Genomic DNA, 16,178 nt, shown 5'->3' on the forward strand with positions numbered 1-16,178 from the left:
TATAGATAAAATCAGAAATACAGAAAGAGAGGCTGACAGTTACCAGGATAACCATCCTATACTCAACAAAACCAAAACGCTCTACAAGCACCTAAGTCAGCCATATATTATTGATACCGGTAAATCATATGAGAATTAGTAGCTTGTAAAATACATTTCCTTGCAACTCTAGATAGCCAGCTCAAGTTCACACCTCGTAAATAAAGATGAGCGCTGGTACACCCAGGGACTCAGTGCCAGTATTAAGTGAGCTCGTCAGACAGGTCCCAGATGGGTACAAGAGCTAATTGGCTCCTTTCCTGGCAGCATTAGCAAAGCAGCCCAGGACTGAATAAATCCAAGGGAGGATTTTCTTTCTAACTATTATCCCTTTAGCTCAGAAGTGAAAACAGACTGGAGAGCCAAACGCTGCTGCTGCTACCACCCGTCTGCCTGTTTCATGGGTAAGACCAAGCCAGGAGCCATCTAGTGAGGCACCAGGCTAGGTCTGAGCCAGCAGCGTGCACGCACACGTGTGCACACGCGCGCACACGTACCCCAGCCCCATCCTGCGGTGGACGCTGCTGGCAGTGGGACATGGAGGACCGCGGGAAGTAACTGGAGGGTCCTGTAGCTCAGAAGACGTCGCACGTGACCATCTCTGCTCGTCATCGCGTCTGACAAGCGTGCCAAGCTCTGGACAGCCAACATTTCAAGAATTTCTTACGTTTCTTTGCAGCATTGCGGGAGAACATTTACGCTTATTTTAAGATCCCAGTCATCAGCCAACCACAAAAGAAATGCCTTTTTTTGCCCCTTGCTCCTGCAGTGGTATCCCCCACCTCCCGTATTTCTGCTGAGAGCGAATCGACATAACTTTAACCAATTCCGGGCAGGAAAAGCGGCGAGCTGTCCCTGAGCTACAACACCCCTCTGTTTCTGAACAGAGGTTAGGTTGGGAAGTCCTCACGTAGCTGAGATTAAAGGTCTCTCTTCAAAAAATTTCCTACCTTCGAAGCAAACACTGGGTCCTGGTAGCTTTCTGCCTCTCCGCACAAAGCATCCTGCTGATGTTATTGCGTGGCTATTTGTTTAGCAGATACTTTAAAGAGGAGGACTCCGAAGAGGCCAGCTTGACGTCACTCTGAGCCAGGCGAGAGCCAGGAACCGAGTCACAAGGGTGAAGCAAGTGAACTGCCGGCCTCTGAACCCGCGGCTCCTCGGGCCGCGCTCAGGAAAGATGCAAGGTCCCAACCCTCCTGTCCAACACGGAGCCAGCAAAGGGCTCCAAATACCTAACCTCGTGTTTGGAAGCCCAGGCTGCTTTATTCAGGCTCCATCAGGACTTTGATCAAGAAAAGCTGAATGTTTTGCAAACTGTACACATCAGTCAGTGCCTTTTGTCTTTTCTGAACTCCCCCGTCTGTACAAACACGGATCTAATCCCATCTGCTCTTCTCCATACGTGCGTTAGCATTCGGGGTGTTTGGAAAGAGTTTCTCATCTGATGTAAAAATAAAAATTAATGTAAAAAGTGGTGAGTACAGCAGGGTCTGCCCATTATCACAGTAGTAAGACTGATGGAGAAGTGCAAACCACGGAGAGGATAACTGACACCCGCTTTGCTGGTGTGTGGAGACTTACACTTGAGCACACTGGGAGTATACGAGTGATGGGGCCCCATGCAAATTCTAGTCTCGGTTAAATTACGGCTTAATCTTTCCCGTGCTCTTTTTTTGCGTGATGAAACCTGCAGACAGAACAAACGAGGAGCTCCAGGTGGACGACGGCACTGACTGCACCCCACTGCCCCGACACGGAGTCAGGCGAAGGGGAGGGACCGAGGTGGGTTGCCATCCCATCGCAACGAGGGGGAGGGGGGGGGCACGGGCGGGCTCTGTGGGCTCAGCTAATTGCAAACAATTCCAAGAATATATGCAAAGGGATTCACATTGTTCCCCCCCAAAAAAAAGAAAGGGGGGGGGGGGGGAAGGAAAGGATTGTTTTTTCCACCAAAATCCTGAACCTCTTAATCATCCGACAAGCTAATCCTCATCAGGGGAATTCTGGGGAAACTGAAAATATTTTAGCTTGGCTAAGATAAGGGCAGAGCTGTTTATTTCACACATCTCTACAGTGGTACAGAGCCAGGAAATACTTTTCAGTTATTTTCAACAAACAAGACAAATGTACCAAATTGGCAAGAAAGTGACATTTTTCTGCAGAATTCTTTAATGTCCAAACCGATATCCACAGAAATGACTCTTTCCCAGTTTGTCAGCAGTCTTTGTTAATTACTTTGAATACTTTAAGCAAACCAGTGTCAAAAATATGCAAGAACTGCGCCACAAAACCATGGCCGTCCTAAGCAATCAATAGAGTACCCCGCAGCGGGCATTTTAATGTCACACTAGAGAATACGTGAGCTTCAGGTTTCTGGTCTGCAGGAGCCCAGTAAAGGTGTCTTTCTCTGATACTGTCAGCGAACCCTGGAACTGCAATATACTCAAAAAAATGTGTCTTGTTCTTGGCTCTGATAAGCAAATAGCTTTTTGCATTTTTCTGACTCTCAGCTCCAGCTGACTCGGACACGCAGCACTTGCCCAGATGATAACGCCCAGGGAGAAAGGGATGGGGCACCCATGCCGTGCACAACGGTACAGATTCAAGCTGCGGGAGCTGCAACGGCCACGCGACGTGAGCCTTGCTCTGGGTATTATGCCAATACAAATCCCACTTTGTATTTTAATTTTACAAACAGAAAATTGCACCTTCTCTTCCACTTTGGTTTAGAAGCAGGAGATTTAAAGTGGAAGACAGGGAACAATGTGGTGGTATAGACTCTGGAGGAGAAGCCTCATCTCTTTTTGAAGCAATAAAATGCACACCATCGACTTCAACGGGGTCTCGCCCTGAAAGCTACACTTGTATCCAGGTCACGCTTTCCTTCCGACTGTCACATATACTGCTAAGCACGCGGCAGGAGGAGAGCACTCTCTCTAGAGGGCTAAGCACCACCAGAAGCCTGCACGATAGGAGAGGGAAAAGCCGAGGCTTTCGGGTTTCGGCGCCTGCAGCCCAGCCCTACCTGCGCACGCCTTCCCGTCCTGCTCCAGCCTCAGCCCCGCCGCGCACTTGCAGTAGAAGCTCCCGACAGTGTTGCAGCACTGGGACTCGCAGCCACCGTTCCCCGCCTCGCACTCGTTCACGTCTGGAAGGGAGGAGAAGGGGGAGCACGGGTCAGCTGCTGCTGCCAGACCAAGCTGGGATGCTGCATGAGAGGAAGAACAACTGCTTTCGTTACAGCTTATTTTCCTATTATTAAATTTGCGGTGCCAATAGGAAAAAAGAGCATTAACCAGTACAAGATGATCCCCGTCACTACATGCTCAAACGCTGAAGATGTCACTACCCAAAGGATTCCTACCCTGGATGAACACCGGCACTCACACAGAGAAGAATATATTCATTATCACAACTCAACGCCTCACTCTGTAATGGCCGTTTTCTTCATGAAAATGGGAAGACTGAATTTCTCTACCTTAAAAATCCGTTGGTTTCACAGTTTTACTTTCCTGTCTTACATCAGAGGGGTAGAACTATTACACTTTTCCACTAAAATGCCTTCAAATAAACCCGCACAAGTTGCCCAAACAGTATTAATCCAGAGCAGACTAAATTGAGAGGTTGTAAAAATGAAAATGTCCACGTAGTACACCTTTTCCGCTAATTTTTGTAACTCAAGCCCAGACCAAGTCACATTACCCTGCTGAAAGCAGAGATTTCTCTTCCCCTCAGCAGAGCATGGGCCAGACTGTTAAGGAACGCAGAGCGCCTTTCTGAAATTACCTTTCAAATACAGGGAACGGCTAATCCCCAGGTGAAAATGGAGGAATCGCCACCCCCCTTGTTTTCCTCATTACCTGAACACAGGCTCCCTCCACTCCTCAGTTCAGCTCCCACGGATTTAGCAGCCGGGGACCCAAACGAGCCGAGACCTGTATGTCCCCTCTAACTCTGAAGCAGCACCCTCCCCAAAGTCCAGCTGGAAGCTATTAACAAGCGCCGGAGATGCTTTCCATTCAAGCTTCTTCGCACCTCACCAAAACATACGACAGCTGCTTTAATTAGTCAAAAAAACCCCAGACCGTGTGTTGCCAAGGCTCCCCTGCACAACGTACCAGGCTGGCTACGTGACCCCAGACTACCAGGCTGAAATCTCCAAAACCTGCAGGCAAGAGCCCACAAGCAGCAGCTGCCCCGGCTTTTCGGGAACGTGTGGGCAGCGGGACCCGGCCAGGCTGATGGGGAGCCTCTCCCACTGCCAGGATGCAAATCCCCGCTCCTGCACCGACCGTGCATCCGCAGTCCCTGGGAGAAACACCGACTGCTCAGCTAGGAACGTCGGTCCCTGCCACAGCCTCCAAAACATCTTCTGCCTCCAAAACGGCAGAGGGAACTGGCAGCGAGACAGTGAGGAGGAAACCTTGCGCCGCATCGACGTGAGGCCATTTTTATTATTTCAGTTACAGATCAAAATCATCCCCAGATTAGGACACGCCAAGTTTCAGTTAGACATGTGAAATATATGAGGAGGTTTCAAAAAGACTGATCAGCTGTTGGCACATTCTTGACGTTTGGCACTAAGCAAGGCACTCTCAAAACCTATCTGTGCTTCAGAAGCTACTTTTTTTGCTCTGTAAAGAAGCATTGCCTTCTTAAAAGAAAGTAGAAAAATGGAGACAAACACTGTTTTAAGGCATTTGCTCTGGATGGAAGAATAATGAGCTGCAGCTTTGCCAAAAACGCAGGCTCCAGCCATACTGTACTCCGTACATTTCCTTCTGCTACTGCAGATAAATCCTGGGTTTCTTTCACTCACCCCGAGCCGACAGAGCTCACGGTCTGCCGGGAGCCAGCCCCGCTTCCATCTGCTCTTAGCTCTGAGCCCGACTCGAGCTCTGCTGCCTCCATGGCCGCAGACAGAATCCTTTGACGAGTTGTGGGGAATAAGGCTTGGCCAGGCACACGCCGAGGGAGAGCACGCACAGCCCCCCGAAAGGCACCTGGTCCGTCTTTATTTCAGGATGCTACAGAGGGAGCCTGCGGGCAGCCGCGGACCTCTGCACGCGTTATCAGCATGTCCCACTGAAAGAAAAAAATAAACGGTATCGGACCGAGCTATTGCACTACGTTTGAAACGAGTGGTTCGCAAAACGGGGACTGCAAGGTAGTGCGGACTGCCCGGGTACCATCCACGAGCAAACGCTGCTGCTCGGGCTGCGCTCGCCCGCTGGGTGAGGGTGCATCGGGGCGGCGAGCAGCTCCACCCTGCTCCCTGCGGCTGGGGAGCTGCTGGTCAGGCACCCGCTGCTTCGAACAACACGTAGCTGCAGCCGTAGCCGCAGCCGTGCGCCGTTCAACAAGCATACGTGAAGCAAGGCGCTCCCGTGAGTGCCACGTGCAATTTCACTCCAGATGCAAAGAAAGGGGGATGCGGGGTTAGGAGGGCGGCACGGTGCAGCGCAGCAGCACTCGTGCACACAGCACTCGCCGCAGGTGAGCAGGGATGGGGACAGGGATGGGGACAAGGATGGGGACAGGGACAGGCAGAGCCACCACCGTGCCCCGGGCACCCACCGCTTTCTGCCAGCAGCGCTTCCCTTGCCCATGGAAAAGCTCTTTGCAGAGGCATCCGTGCAGCAATGCTCTTTATTCAGTATAAACCAGGCCCTAGATCACTCCTGCGGTAACAATAATAAAAGGGGTCTGTGGGCAGCGTGCAAACTTGTCAAGCCGTAAAGAATTTAATGTATTACCAGCCAACAATAGAGAAGGATGGCGATCACAGCAAGGCTGATGTGATCAAAGAGAGCCACCATTTAATTCCCTCAGCCTCGTCTAATTCAGTCCTGCCTGGGCTCGGAGTGCCCTAACTACTTCTGAAACACCAGACCACGCAAGTTTTGGTTTACTCTTCAGAAATCCTCAGACCTGCTAGAGCTTAACAAATCCCCAAGGGTTTGCATGTGCTGGATCCTCCCACTGCAGCAACCTGCCAGCGTTAGGAGACCCACGGCTCGTCCCGAACGCTCTGTGCAAGAGGGAAAGGCTACCAGGTGGTTAGCAGGAGGGCTACCCAGCGGTTCCCTCATCTTCCCTCTGGCAGCGGATTTTCACACTAGAGGTGTTAAAAGTATGAATTCAGTAGCTCCATAACGTTTAATTAGATTCTCGTGTACTGTGATGGCCTAAACGCAGTCCCTGTTTGAGGAAAGGTGTGTTACTGTCACAACTGTAAGAAGAAGAGTTTTTTGAACCAGCTCTGGAAAGTAACTGTCCATCCCTTAAAGGCTTTCCTGTTTTCACCAAAGATCTGGCAAGGTTTATACACACTGTTGCACCGCGAACGCTTTCAAGACAGACGCCAGCTCCGGCAGCTACCCCAAGAGGCGACACGACGGACCCTGTTGTACCTGTGGTAAGGAAAGCGATTCTAAGCACTGTGAGCGACGCTCACAAATACAAGAGAAAACTCTTGATCCTGCCCTGTTATTGTTCCTATAACCATTACCACACGGGTTTTATTTACGCAAACAGTATCGGTGGGTGGTTAGACGCGTTGATTGGGCAATGCAGTATTTCAAAGAAATACTTACTGACTCGTTACGGAGAGCAGAGGGGGAATTAGGAAATGCGACCCTGGGGGATTTTGTAAAACTTAGGGAAGGCTTACGGACTTGAAAACCTGGTGTTTTAGAAGCCAAAAGGGCAGCTGGAGGCAATGAAAGACCTGTCACGCTGAGTTAGGCAAGGAAAGAGCAGTAAGAAAAGCTTATTGCTTTGAAGGTCCTTCCACAATGCCGGTAGCCTGCTAGGAGCGTTCAGGGAGAAGTTTATGATCCAAAATTTGGCCGCCTTAGTGCTGCTCATCCTCATAATGTTTCACGGTTTAATAAGCCTCTTGCTCAGCTGCTCACACAGCAACACCTTGAAGCTACGCCTGTGACAGTGATCTATCGCTGTGGAGGAGACCTTTCTGAGGCCATAAATCCAGATCACGACCTTACGAAGGATTAGACAGAAGCCATAAGGGGAGAGGGAAAGACATCTTAAATGCCAAGGACCAAAGCCACCTGGGGCAACGTGAAGTATGCCTCCCTCGAACGAGCGTCTGCAGCAAACAGCAGCCGCGTTTGGAAAGGGTTCGAGCTCTTTGCCTGGGGTGTGCTTTGCATGTTGGGTCTTGCGCCCGATGCTTCAGAGGCAAATGAATGCGAAACCCAACCACCTCGACAAACAGCAGTCACAAAGGCGCCTTCAGCTGAAAAGCCGAGCTTTTTCTGGGCCCACACCAGGACTCAATGTCACCCAACTCGGAGCAAAGCCACAAATCGGCCACCGGCTTTTCGAAAGGCTTTGCTGCCAGGTTTCCCAGACTCTGATGGAGAGGAGTTTGTCCCTGAGCTTGAAGGGCTCTGTAGCTTTGCTGGGTACGTGCTGGATACAGCTGAAGCCTGGCATATTTTAAGGGTTTTTTATTATTATTCTTTTTTAACAGCAGCTTTCGGATAAAGTTCCCTTTAATCTTTTAAGTGGACACAATCGCAGTGGCTGCCCCATAAGCTGTAAGTTTCCCCAGAAGGATACAGCGAGAGCAGGAGTTATTCTTGCCTCCACGTTTTGTAAAAATAAGCACTGTGGTTAGGCTCTGCAAACACCGCTTTCAGTTTCTTGGGGCTTGTGTTTATCAAAGCAAAGCCTGAAAGCTCACAGCAGAGGCGAGTCCTACGCTGGTCGGGACACGGACTGGGAGGCTCAGCGTTGGGTCCCCACAGCTTCTCCTAAACCTGAATCACCCAAACGCCCAAGCACCCTCCTGTCCCCCACCACCCTTAGCACCTCAGCCAGGGAAAGTGCCATTGTGCCCCAAGGGCGTGAATTGCCCACCACCACAGAAAAGTGGCTCTGAGATAGAACAGAATCATAGAATCATAGAATCGTTTAGGTTGGAAAAGCCCTTTAAGATCATCCAGTCCAACCATTAACCTACACTACCAAGTCTACTCTAAGCCAATCAAGGGTAGACTAGACTGAACCATGTCCCCAAGTGCCACATCTACCGCCCATCCTTGTTTCGAAAGGGGGAGAGGCTGAGGTTAACTATTTTGCTGTCATCAATTTAGGGCTGTTTGGCCATTCGGAGTTATAACGTCTTTGGACAAAGGATACCTTGAAATTGTAGTCAACCCCCAGCACAGAAGTATGAGATTTATTTCGCCTCTGCCAGGCAGCTATGAATCAGCTGTCACCACCAGCCAGGCGTCACGAACAAAGAGTGGTGAAGGTTGGTCCCTAAATCAAGCCTGAACCTCCTGAAGGTGCGAGCTAACTAGGAGCAGCTGTGCTGGAATCGGCCCTCGCGGGCCCTCGGCGCGCTCGGGAGGAAAGATTATACATTATTCCCTGGAGGTTGTCGTGCACCTTTGAAACAATCCATTAGTATTTTAGAAAGGTGTGATGGCTGCAGGCATTTCCTCACTCGATGTGCTTGGCTTACACTAAAGGTTTTAGGCATGCATGCCACATGCCACCCAAGCTTACGAACGCTCTCCTCTCCTCCTTTCCCCCGAGGAACGGTGCGGTAGGTGCCAAAGCGTAGCTGCAGGAACGGGCGCAGGTTTTGGGGGAGGTTGCGTACAGCACAGCCAATGCACCGAACCACGCTGGGCGCTCTGAGCAGGCGCTGGCTGCTTCTCCCCTCTGAGGCACCGGCGTAAGCCCAGTGCTGCTTCGCCACCGTCGTTCTCAGCTGACGCAACCAAGCCCCGAATCTGGCCCACGGACCGCATGTTCCTGAGATCACCGCCTTGCGTCAACTTTTTTTTGCTACAACATCAATCCTGCCTAGAGCTTTCTTGGACTTGTATTTCCTGACAAACTCAAAACTCAGTTCAAGTTCACTGAAAGGTCTGAAATTCTTTCAAGGAAACCGGGACTGGGTTTGAGCACGAAAGGGCCAAGTTACTGTTTCCCGCTGAAGCCATGCAAAATGCGCAGATGTTTCACACTGCTCATAGGGAATCCAGTCAAAGTCTGTCATTCGGGCTGAAGCCTGAGGCCCGTTCAAACTCAAATCCAAGTCAAATTCAAATCCAGCCTGAGGGACCATGATCCTCAGTTGGACTTAAACATTGCACATTTTTTTACAAGACGATGCCGGGGAAGAAAAGAGCACAAAGTTGCACGTGGCTCAACAGCAGGGTGTGAAATGACCTCAGACGGCCTTAGCAGTGCTTGGAAACATGACTGCAGGTGCACAAGCACCCATAAATGTTTGGGGTTACGGATATTGGTCTGCTGCAGATCGCTCAAAAACTCAGCTGCGGAGGGGAGAGGTGAATGGAGGCAGGACTGTGCGAGACCGTTCAGCTCATCAGGATGCAGTTTTGGTGTCCAGATTACTCCTACAGTTTGTATCACCCGGGAAATGTAACTTTTTGCCCACATTGGATGATTTTTCGAAACGAAAAAAAGTCAGCGTCCAAGAGTACTACTGAGTCAATTCAAACCTCAGCAACGAAAGGCCGGTATTTCGTGCACTCATGTTTTCATTGTGGGAACAGAGCGGAGGACGTGCGCAGCGCTCTGCTCGCTCCTCTCCGGAGACTCCCTGCAGACCCTCGAAACCAAGCATGGGTCGCCTCAAATCACACCCACAGGCTCCACCTACACTTGATTTCCAAGGTCACGCACAGCGGACATCAAGGAGCTCCCAGAAACCTGGTCCCCAAGGGAGGCTTCTCACTACCCTCAGTTTTATTCGCACGTTACTGAAGTGCCATGTAAATGCAAGCAAATTCAACGTGCAACTTCTTACAAGATTTCTGTTACATCTTGGTTTCAATTAATCTGTTGGTAAAATGCATAGAAGTTTTCTTTTTATTTTTCAAGAATGACTTAGGAACAGATAAGAGACCGTTGTACTGAACTTTCACGCATATAACACCTTTTTCCAGCTAACCTGTGCTCATTTCAAACCACCAATCTCCAGATAATTCACACCCCCACTAAATTAAAGGTAGGCAGGAATGGGATGTTGATTAGAGGAAAGATACATATGCGATATGACCGGTAAAGCTCTGTGGTGTTTTCTGCCTGTTTCCCAAGTAACTTGCACAGAAACGAGCGCTGCTCGTGCAGCGTGATGCAGCGCAACCGGATTCCCCGGGCACCTCTTCTGGTGCATCTCAGCCCCAGCCAGAAGCATCTCTAAAACCACCTGAACAGTGCCTCCGGCGTGGTTCAACTTAGACTTCAGCTGTCACCTCGCCGTTCTAGCTCTGTGCTCCCTCTCGGCAGCGATCACTAGAGGTTTTCAAGCATTGCAATAGTTTATATTCACGCTCGTTACCTTTAGCGGTTGTCTACCTACCTGTGCAGTGCCCCAGCTAGCCAAAAGCAACCGTAAGGGTCCTACGACAAAATCGCTGCTGAATTGTGTAATCCTTCCCAGATACAGCCTAACCTTCAAACATTCGAAGAAACCCATGGCGTTTGAAGCAGCAGGGCTGTGATATGAGAAGAAATGTCCCATTTTAGTTAAATTAAAGAAAAAAAGCCCTCCGTATTTTTAAGCAGCTTTGCAGAGGAATACTTAGACTTTTTACAGCAGTTCCGTCACACCCAACCACTGACCATGCTTCTCAGAAAACTAAATTCATCTGCTTTGGTAGAATTTCATGCCGCTACTTTAGCCTTGCACCGGTGCAAGATTTGTTTCAAATATATTCTCAGTCCCCAGCCAAGTCCAAACTCCTGCCTGCATTAGAATGGGCAGCGACTCGCTCTCTTCTCTGCCTCGCGCCTTTCCCTCTGCATGGCACCGTACAGCTCTGCCCACCCATATTTATCATCCTTCTGGTGTTTCTTTTGGTGGTGGTTTGGAAATGTCCTTTGAAACGCTTCAACGTACTGTTCTCGTGCACAGACGGGACAGACGGACAGACCAAAGGCTCAGCTGGGTTGCGGGCTTACCTTTAGGACTGCTGTGGCGTTGGCGCTGGGCTCAGACGCTCGCTCACGGGGCCACGGGAAGGTCCTGCATCCCCCATTGCTCTGTCCGAAGGCGGCGTCTGCCAGGAGCCCCTGTCCCTGCCGCCGGCACTGCGCGAGGAGCAGCCCTCTCCCGGCACTGCAGCCAGGGCTGCAGCCGGCAGCAAGACCGATGGCGCTCCAAATCAAAAGGTGAGCTGCATTTCTTGGGAAAGGAAACTTTTTGGAGGATCTGCATTTTTGCGATGGGATTTGGAATGGCAGGTAAGCCCGGCTTAATCTGGAGAGTTCAGAGCCTCAGGGCGGAGGCCGGATGCGATGGTGGTGGTACCCACTCTGCATCGACCTGGCTACTACGCTCCGGCATTTGCAAACTCACTTTGACACCTGTCGCTAGAAAAGGCTTGAAATAAAATGCTGGTAACAGGAGGTAATCCTCTCCTTTAGGAGAATCCCCAAGTCATTTTAAGGAAAAGAGAATTCAAGCACATCTGGTATTTTATTTATGGAGGTTACACACTCCCATATGAAAGAAACCATCCACTTAAACTGATAACGCCCCCCCCCCCCCAACTTTTCCATCTGCCTTTGGGCTAAGAGACCATTAAGATTCACAGCCTATTGTCAAGCAACTTTACAACATCTTGTAAAAAGGCCTGAAGGAAGCTTAAATGCCCAGGGGCCCCGGTTTCCTAGCGTCTGCCTTTCCCTTGAACAATGGCTGCCCCTTTCCAGCGTACCCAGAAAACGCGCCGTGAAGTGACGGAGTCATCTCCCGGCTGGAAAGCACGCGCATCAGCCAAGTGTTGGGGACTCAGGGCAGAGAACGTGACCCTCGATGGAAAAAGGGACGTCTTTGGATGTTATTCCGATGACCATAAAAGGTAAGCGCATGCAGACCGCACAAATCATCTCAGCTGTTTGCATAGTCGCAACTCCCTAGAAAAGAGGAGCAGGGTCCAAACTTTGGCGCCAACGTGCCAACCCCTTCCCCGTCCCAGCAGGCTAAGTTTTTACGTGGCTTAATTTCCCTTAATTGAGTAAAATCACCCAACCTGGCAGGCGAGAGGAGCTGGCAGGAGATTTTCTCACGTTCCCCTGGCAGCCCTGGGAAGCGCTGCGCCACTGGATTACAAACGAGCAATCGCCCGCCGGTGTCAGCGGCCAGGTCCCCAGGATGGTCCCCAGGACACCACCACCGACGGCCCCCGAACGCCGAGGGTCTCGCTGCAGCGGGGCAGCCCAGGGCGCGGGCAAAGCCTGACCGGCGTCACCTCCTCTCCCTGGAGCCAGCCGGGCTACATCGGCAAACGGAGCGCCAGCGTTTGCTGAAAGCGTGACAGCAGGATTCAGGCTGCGAGCGGTGACGTTGCTGGCACCGAATTCCCTCTCCAAGTTAGAAAACAGCGATCACGCTTTAGGCCGCGGAAAGAGGGGGTGAAGCGGGACTCAGGGAGGGATGATCTTGCTGGGATGTGTCTCAAAGGCGACCCAGCTCGGCTGCACCTCGTGAGGGCCCTTTTGCCCCCGAGAGCAGGGAAGTTCCCTTTTCCTGGCCACGAGCAGACCGACGCCTCCGCGGTCCTTACTGTGACTTTTCTGTGGAGCCAAAAGCTTCCACTGTGCAGGTGATTTTGACTCTCTTTGCTCTCTCCAGTCCTTTACATTCATCCTCCTTCATTTCGGTGTCCAAAGAGGCTCCAGCACTGCCGGGATTTTTCCCATGAGCCGCGAGAGGGACCCAGACGCTGCCAACGCTCTGCCGAAAGCCGGGATGCTGCAGCTCTGCCCAAGAGGGAGCAAGCGAGAAGCAAAACCTCGAGTACAAGCAGCCCGGTCTGTGCTGCTGTCTTCATTCTCATTCCTTCCACTTTCAGCAGCCCGTTTCTTCACCTTGGATAGAGCAAGCAGATCGGATTCGGTCCCAATATTCAGGGGAAACCCCCTTGCTGCTGGGAGTCCTCCTTTTGCGCATCCTCTGAAGGCTGCTGCAGCCACTCTCCTCCCATCGCTTGGCCCAGCCACGCCGGTGGGTCCCTCAGCAGCTCGCTAACCTCAGCCACTCGCACGCCGGCAGCCGATTACTGGCAGCTCTCTTTGCTCTCTCTTCACTTAAACACGTTCTTTATTACCAGTGGAGGGGAGTGTGTTTCTGAGATCGGCTGTGCACTCCATGCTCCTCGCTGGGGAACCGTCATCCCCAAGGAAACAGAATTTCTTATCTGTAAGATGCAAAACTCCCATCCTCAGCTGGCTCAGCCCCGAACACCTCTCAGCGATACTGACCTGATGCCTATACAGGATGCCGTGTAAACGGCTGCTGGACCTTTCTGTTCCACGATGGTCCAGAGAGCGGTCTCGCTGCCTGGGACCTGGGGCCAGCGCATTCTCTCTGGCTGCGAGAGAGATCCAGTGCCAGTCCTGGCTTCAGAAACACAGAACGAGCGTCCGAGAGCAAGCGTTCATACCGATGCTTGGGGCACTGGTCGGTAGAAGAATTGTTTTGATTCTGTGTTTCAGAAACCATCCGTCCTATTCTACACCTCTGCAGTAACGCCTGGGAGAACGACCGGCAGCGCGAGGAGCGCCGGGGCTGCAGAGCTCACAGCGCCGCGTGGCCCGCCGTCTGCTGCTATCCAGTGAGAAACAGCATCGCTACTTTTTCCCATCACCATCTTTTTCCTTTTTTTAGTAAAAGGATTTTTAACTGCCTAATTATTTATTATAATTTCCATTTCCTGCGCGTTTCCATTTCCTGTGCGTTTCAGACCCCGAGACCTGCCTTTTTCCTCTTCAGCACGCACGGTTGCAAGCGAGCGCAAGCTGGCGGCACAGAGAACTCTGTGGCAAACTCCAAGTCGGATGAGATTGAACCTTCACATTTAGTATTTACAAGACTTGAAGCTTTTTGTCCTATACTGCTGGTAGGGCAGCATCTGTACCCGGACTGGACACTCGGGTTTCTTAGATACCTACTGCAGGTGGATGGTCCCGGTCCCCAGAGTTCACAACATGCAACCTGCAAGCCAACAAAGGCTTGTGGCTACCTTTCCAAATTCCAGATTACTTTCTTAGAAAGGATTCTCCCAAAGTAAATAAACCCGTGAAATCTGTTTTTCCAACATAATCCACACTTACATGTGTAGTATTGTGTACATACACACATATATAACTTCTACCTGTAACAGTTTTTTCCCCAAAAAACTCCTATAAGCTTTAAAAAAGAATTTTTTCCCTTTGTTTTTGTAGGGAAGTGACCTTTAACAAGACAAAAAAATAAACAAAAGTTGCTACACTTTGTTTGACCAAAAAAAATTACAAAGAAAACCGCTGGAGTTTATATAGATTAAAAGGGTTTGGGTTTAAAATTGGGATAAAATCATTTTTATCTAATTCCAAAGGGATAACCCTGCAGCTCTTCAACGGGAAGAATTCTCACCACAGTCAAAGGGTGAGGTAGGTGCTTTGAAGAGAGACCCAGCTCTCCAGGATCCTCTCCCGAGCGGAGCAGAGAGGCTTTATCCCCTCCCTCTGGCCGGAATGAAAGTTAACAGAGACTTACAGCTGCTGCTGGCAGCACCGACCTGAATCGATTCACTTCAGAGGCGAACCTTTGGATAACTATTTCCCGAAAATCAAGTCACTGCCTTGGGAAAAAAGCTGCGATGTCCTGAGAGTTTGAGCTACTCTGTTTTATAGCCATTAGAACACCACCCGTTTAATAAAGTTTATATAAAGTTCTCCTGATAACAAGCACTCCGGATAATCCAAAGGGAATAAAAGAATACACCTTGTCTACTACTAAAATGTAAGCAGTTAAGCGCAGAAATAGCAGAACTGCCCAGGTCCTCCAGACACTTCTGCACGGCTGACTTTGGGTTAAGCGACAGGACTTCCAATTGTTTCTCTGAAAATCTGCCAAACTGATGAGCCAAGAGCAGGCTGCTGCACAATCACGTGCAATCACTAAACTTGCTTGAGAAGTTTGTCAGCAAACCAGAAATTACATATATAATCCATGCTTGGTGGGGATTTTTTTTTGTTTCCTTGTTGGGTTTTTTCATTTTTGTTTTGCTTCCCTTTTTTACAACTCAGCACACTCTGGGATTTGGCATCCGAGTATTTAAAAAGCCCTTTCTCCCACGGTACATCCAGGAGATGGGCCAGCGACCGTAGCGCTGCAACGCTGGGGTTGCGGCCGTGGGGAACGCGGGTCCCCGCGGGCGTCACCGAGGGGAGAGCTGTTCGGCCCCAGGACGGGGAACCTCAGGGACGGGGCTCTTCCCCCGCTGCTCAACTCTCGCTGCTCAACAAAGCAGCGATGCAGCCCCTGCTTCAGGCAGGGCAGAATCGTTTCTGGTGCAGAAGGGGGTTGAAGGTGGAAAAGACAAGCTGCAAAACACAAGGGTACAACCAGACTTGTAAAAAAGAGAAGTTGTAAGGATATATCATGTATTTTCCCGGCTTTTGGGAATTCCTAACCAGATTCTCATCCTTACCCACCTAACGGTCTATGAACTCCACGTCTTTCCACGGATTATATCAAACGCTCAGACAACCTCAGCCTGTCTCCTCCTGATCTACGATAACAGAGACATAATAAACCAGCCATGACAGACGGCACCTCCAGGAAATCTCTTGTTTTTTGATAAAAGAGAGCGCAGCCCTTCAGGAGAATATGCCTGATGCGATCTGCCGCAGTCTGCAGGGAGCAGATTATCTTTCACAACTCTGTAGCTGCCTGCAGTGCTCAGATAAAACTTACTCAGTGCAACGTTCATTGCTTTTCACGGGCTTTTTTTGCTCACCCATAATTTCTTCCGTAACTTTCTGTCCAAACTGACATCATCTTAACTTTGCTGGTCACTAACGCATCATTTTTCAAACAATTTTGACGTATCTGGTCGTGTCTCATTTTTTATCATAACCTTTTTGCCATAAACTACACGGCACCAGGCTGTATCTGCCGTGATAGGGAGGGCAGCGTGCGAGCTACTTCTGCGACGCTCGTTAAGACGCGTTGATGTAGAAAATGCAACAGCGTGCATATAAAGACTCACAAATATACATACCTGTACATACGTATATAAGTGTGCTGCCTGTTTAAAGCAGAGGTTTGGAGAGTTCCAGGACAGACGGACTAG

The 16,178-nt window shown here is 50.3% G+C and overlaps 1 protein-coding gene across 1 annotated transcript in view; it reads right to left on the reverse strand.

Moving 5' to 3' along the window:
* The window catches only part of MEGF6 (multiple EGF like domains 6), a 104,312-nt gene that overhangs the window by 55,029 nt on the left and 33,105 nt on the right, over window positions 1–16,178 (reverse strand). Inside the window, exon 5 of the mRNA XM_075721539.1 lies at window positions 3,068–3,190. Within this exon, the coding sequence (XP_075577654.1) occupies window positions 3,068–3,190 (123 nt within the window). The remainder of the gene's footprint in view (window positions 1–3,067; window positions 3,191–16,178) is intronic.

This window comes from Pelecanus crispus, chromosome 15 (assembly GCF_030463565.1).
Source record: "Pelecanus crispus isolate bPelCri1 chromosome 15, bPelCri1.pri, whole genome shotgun sequence".
Taxonomy (NCBI): domain Eukaryota; kingdom Metazoa; phylum Chordata; class Aves; order Pelecaniformes; family Pelecanidae; genus Pelecanus; species Pelecanus crispus.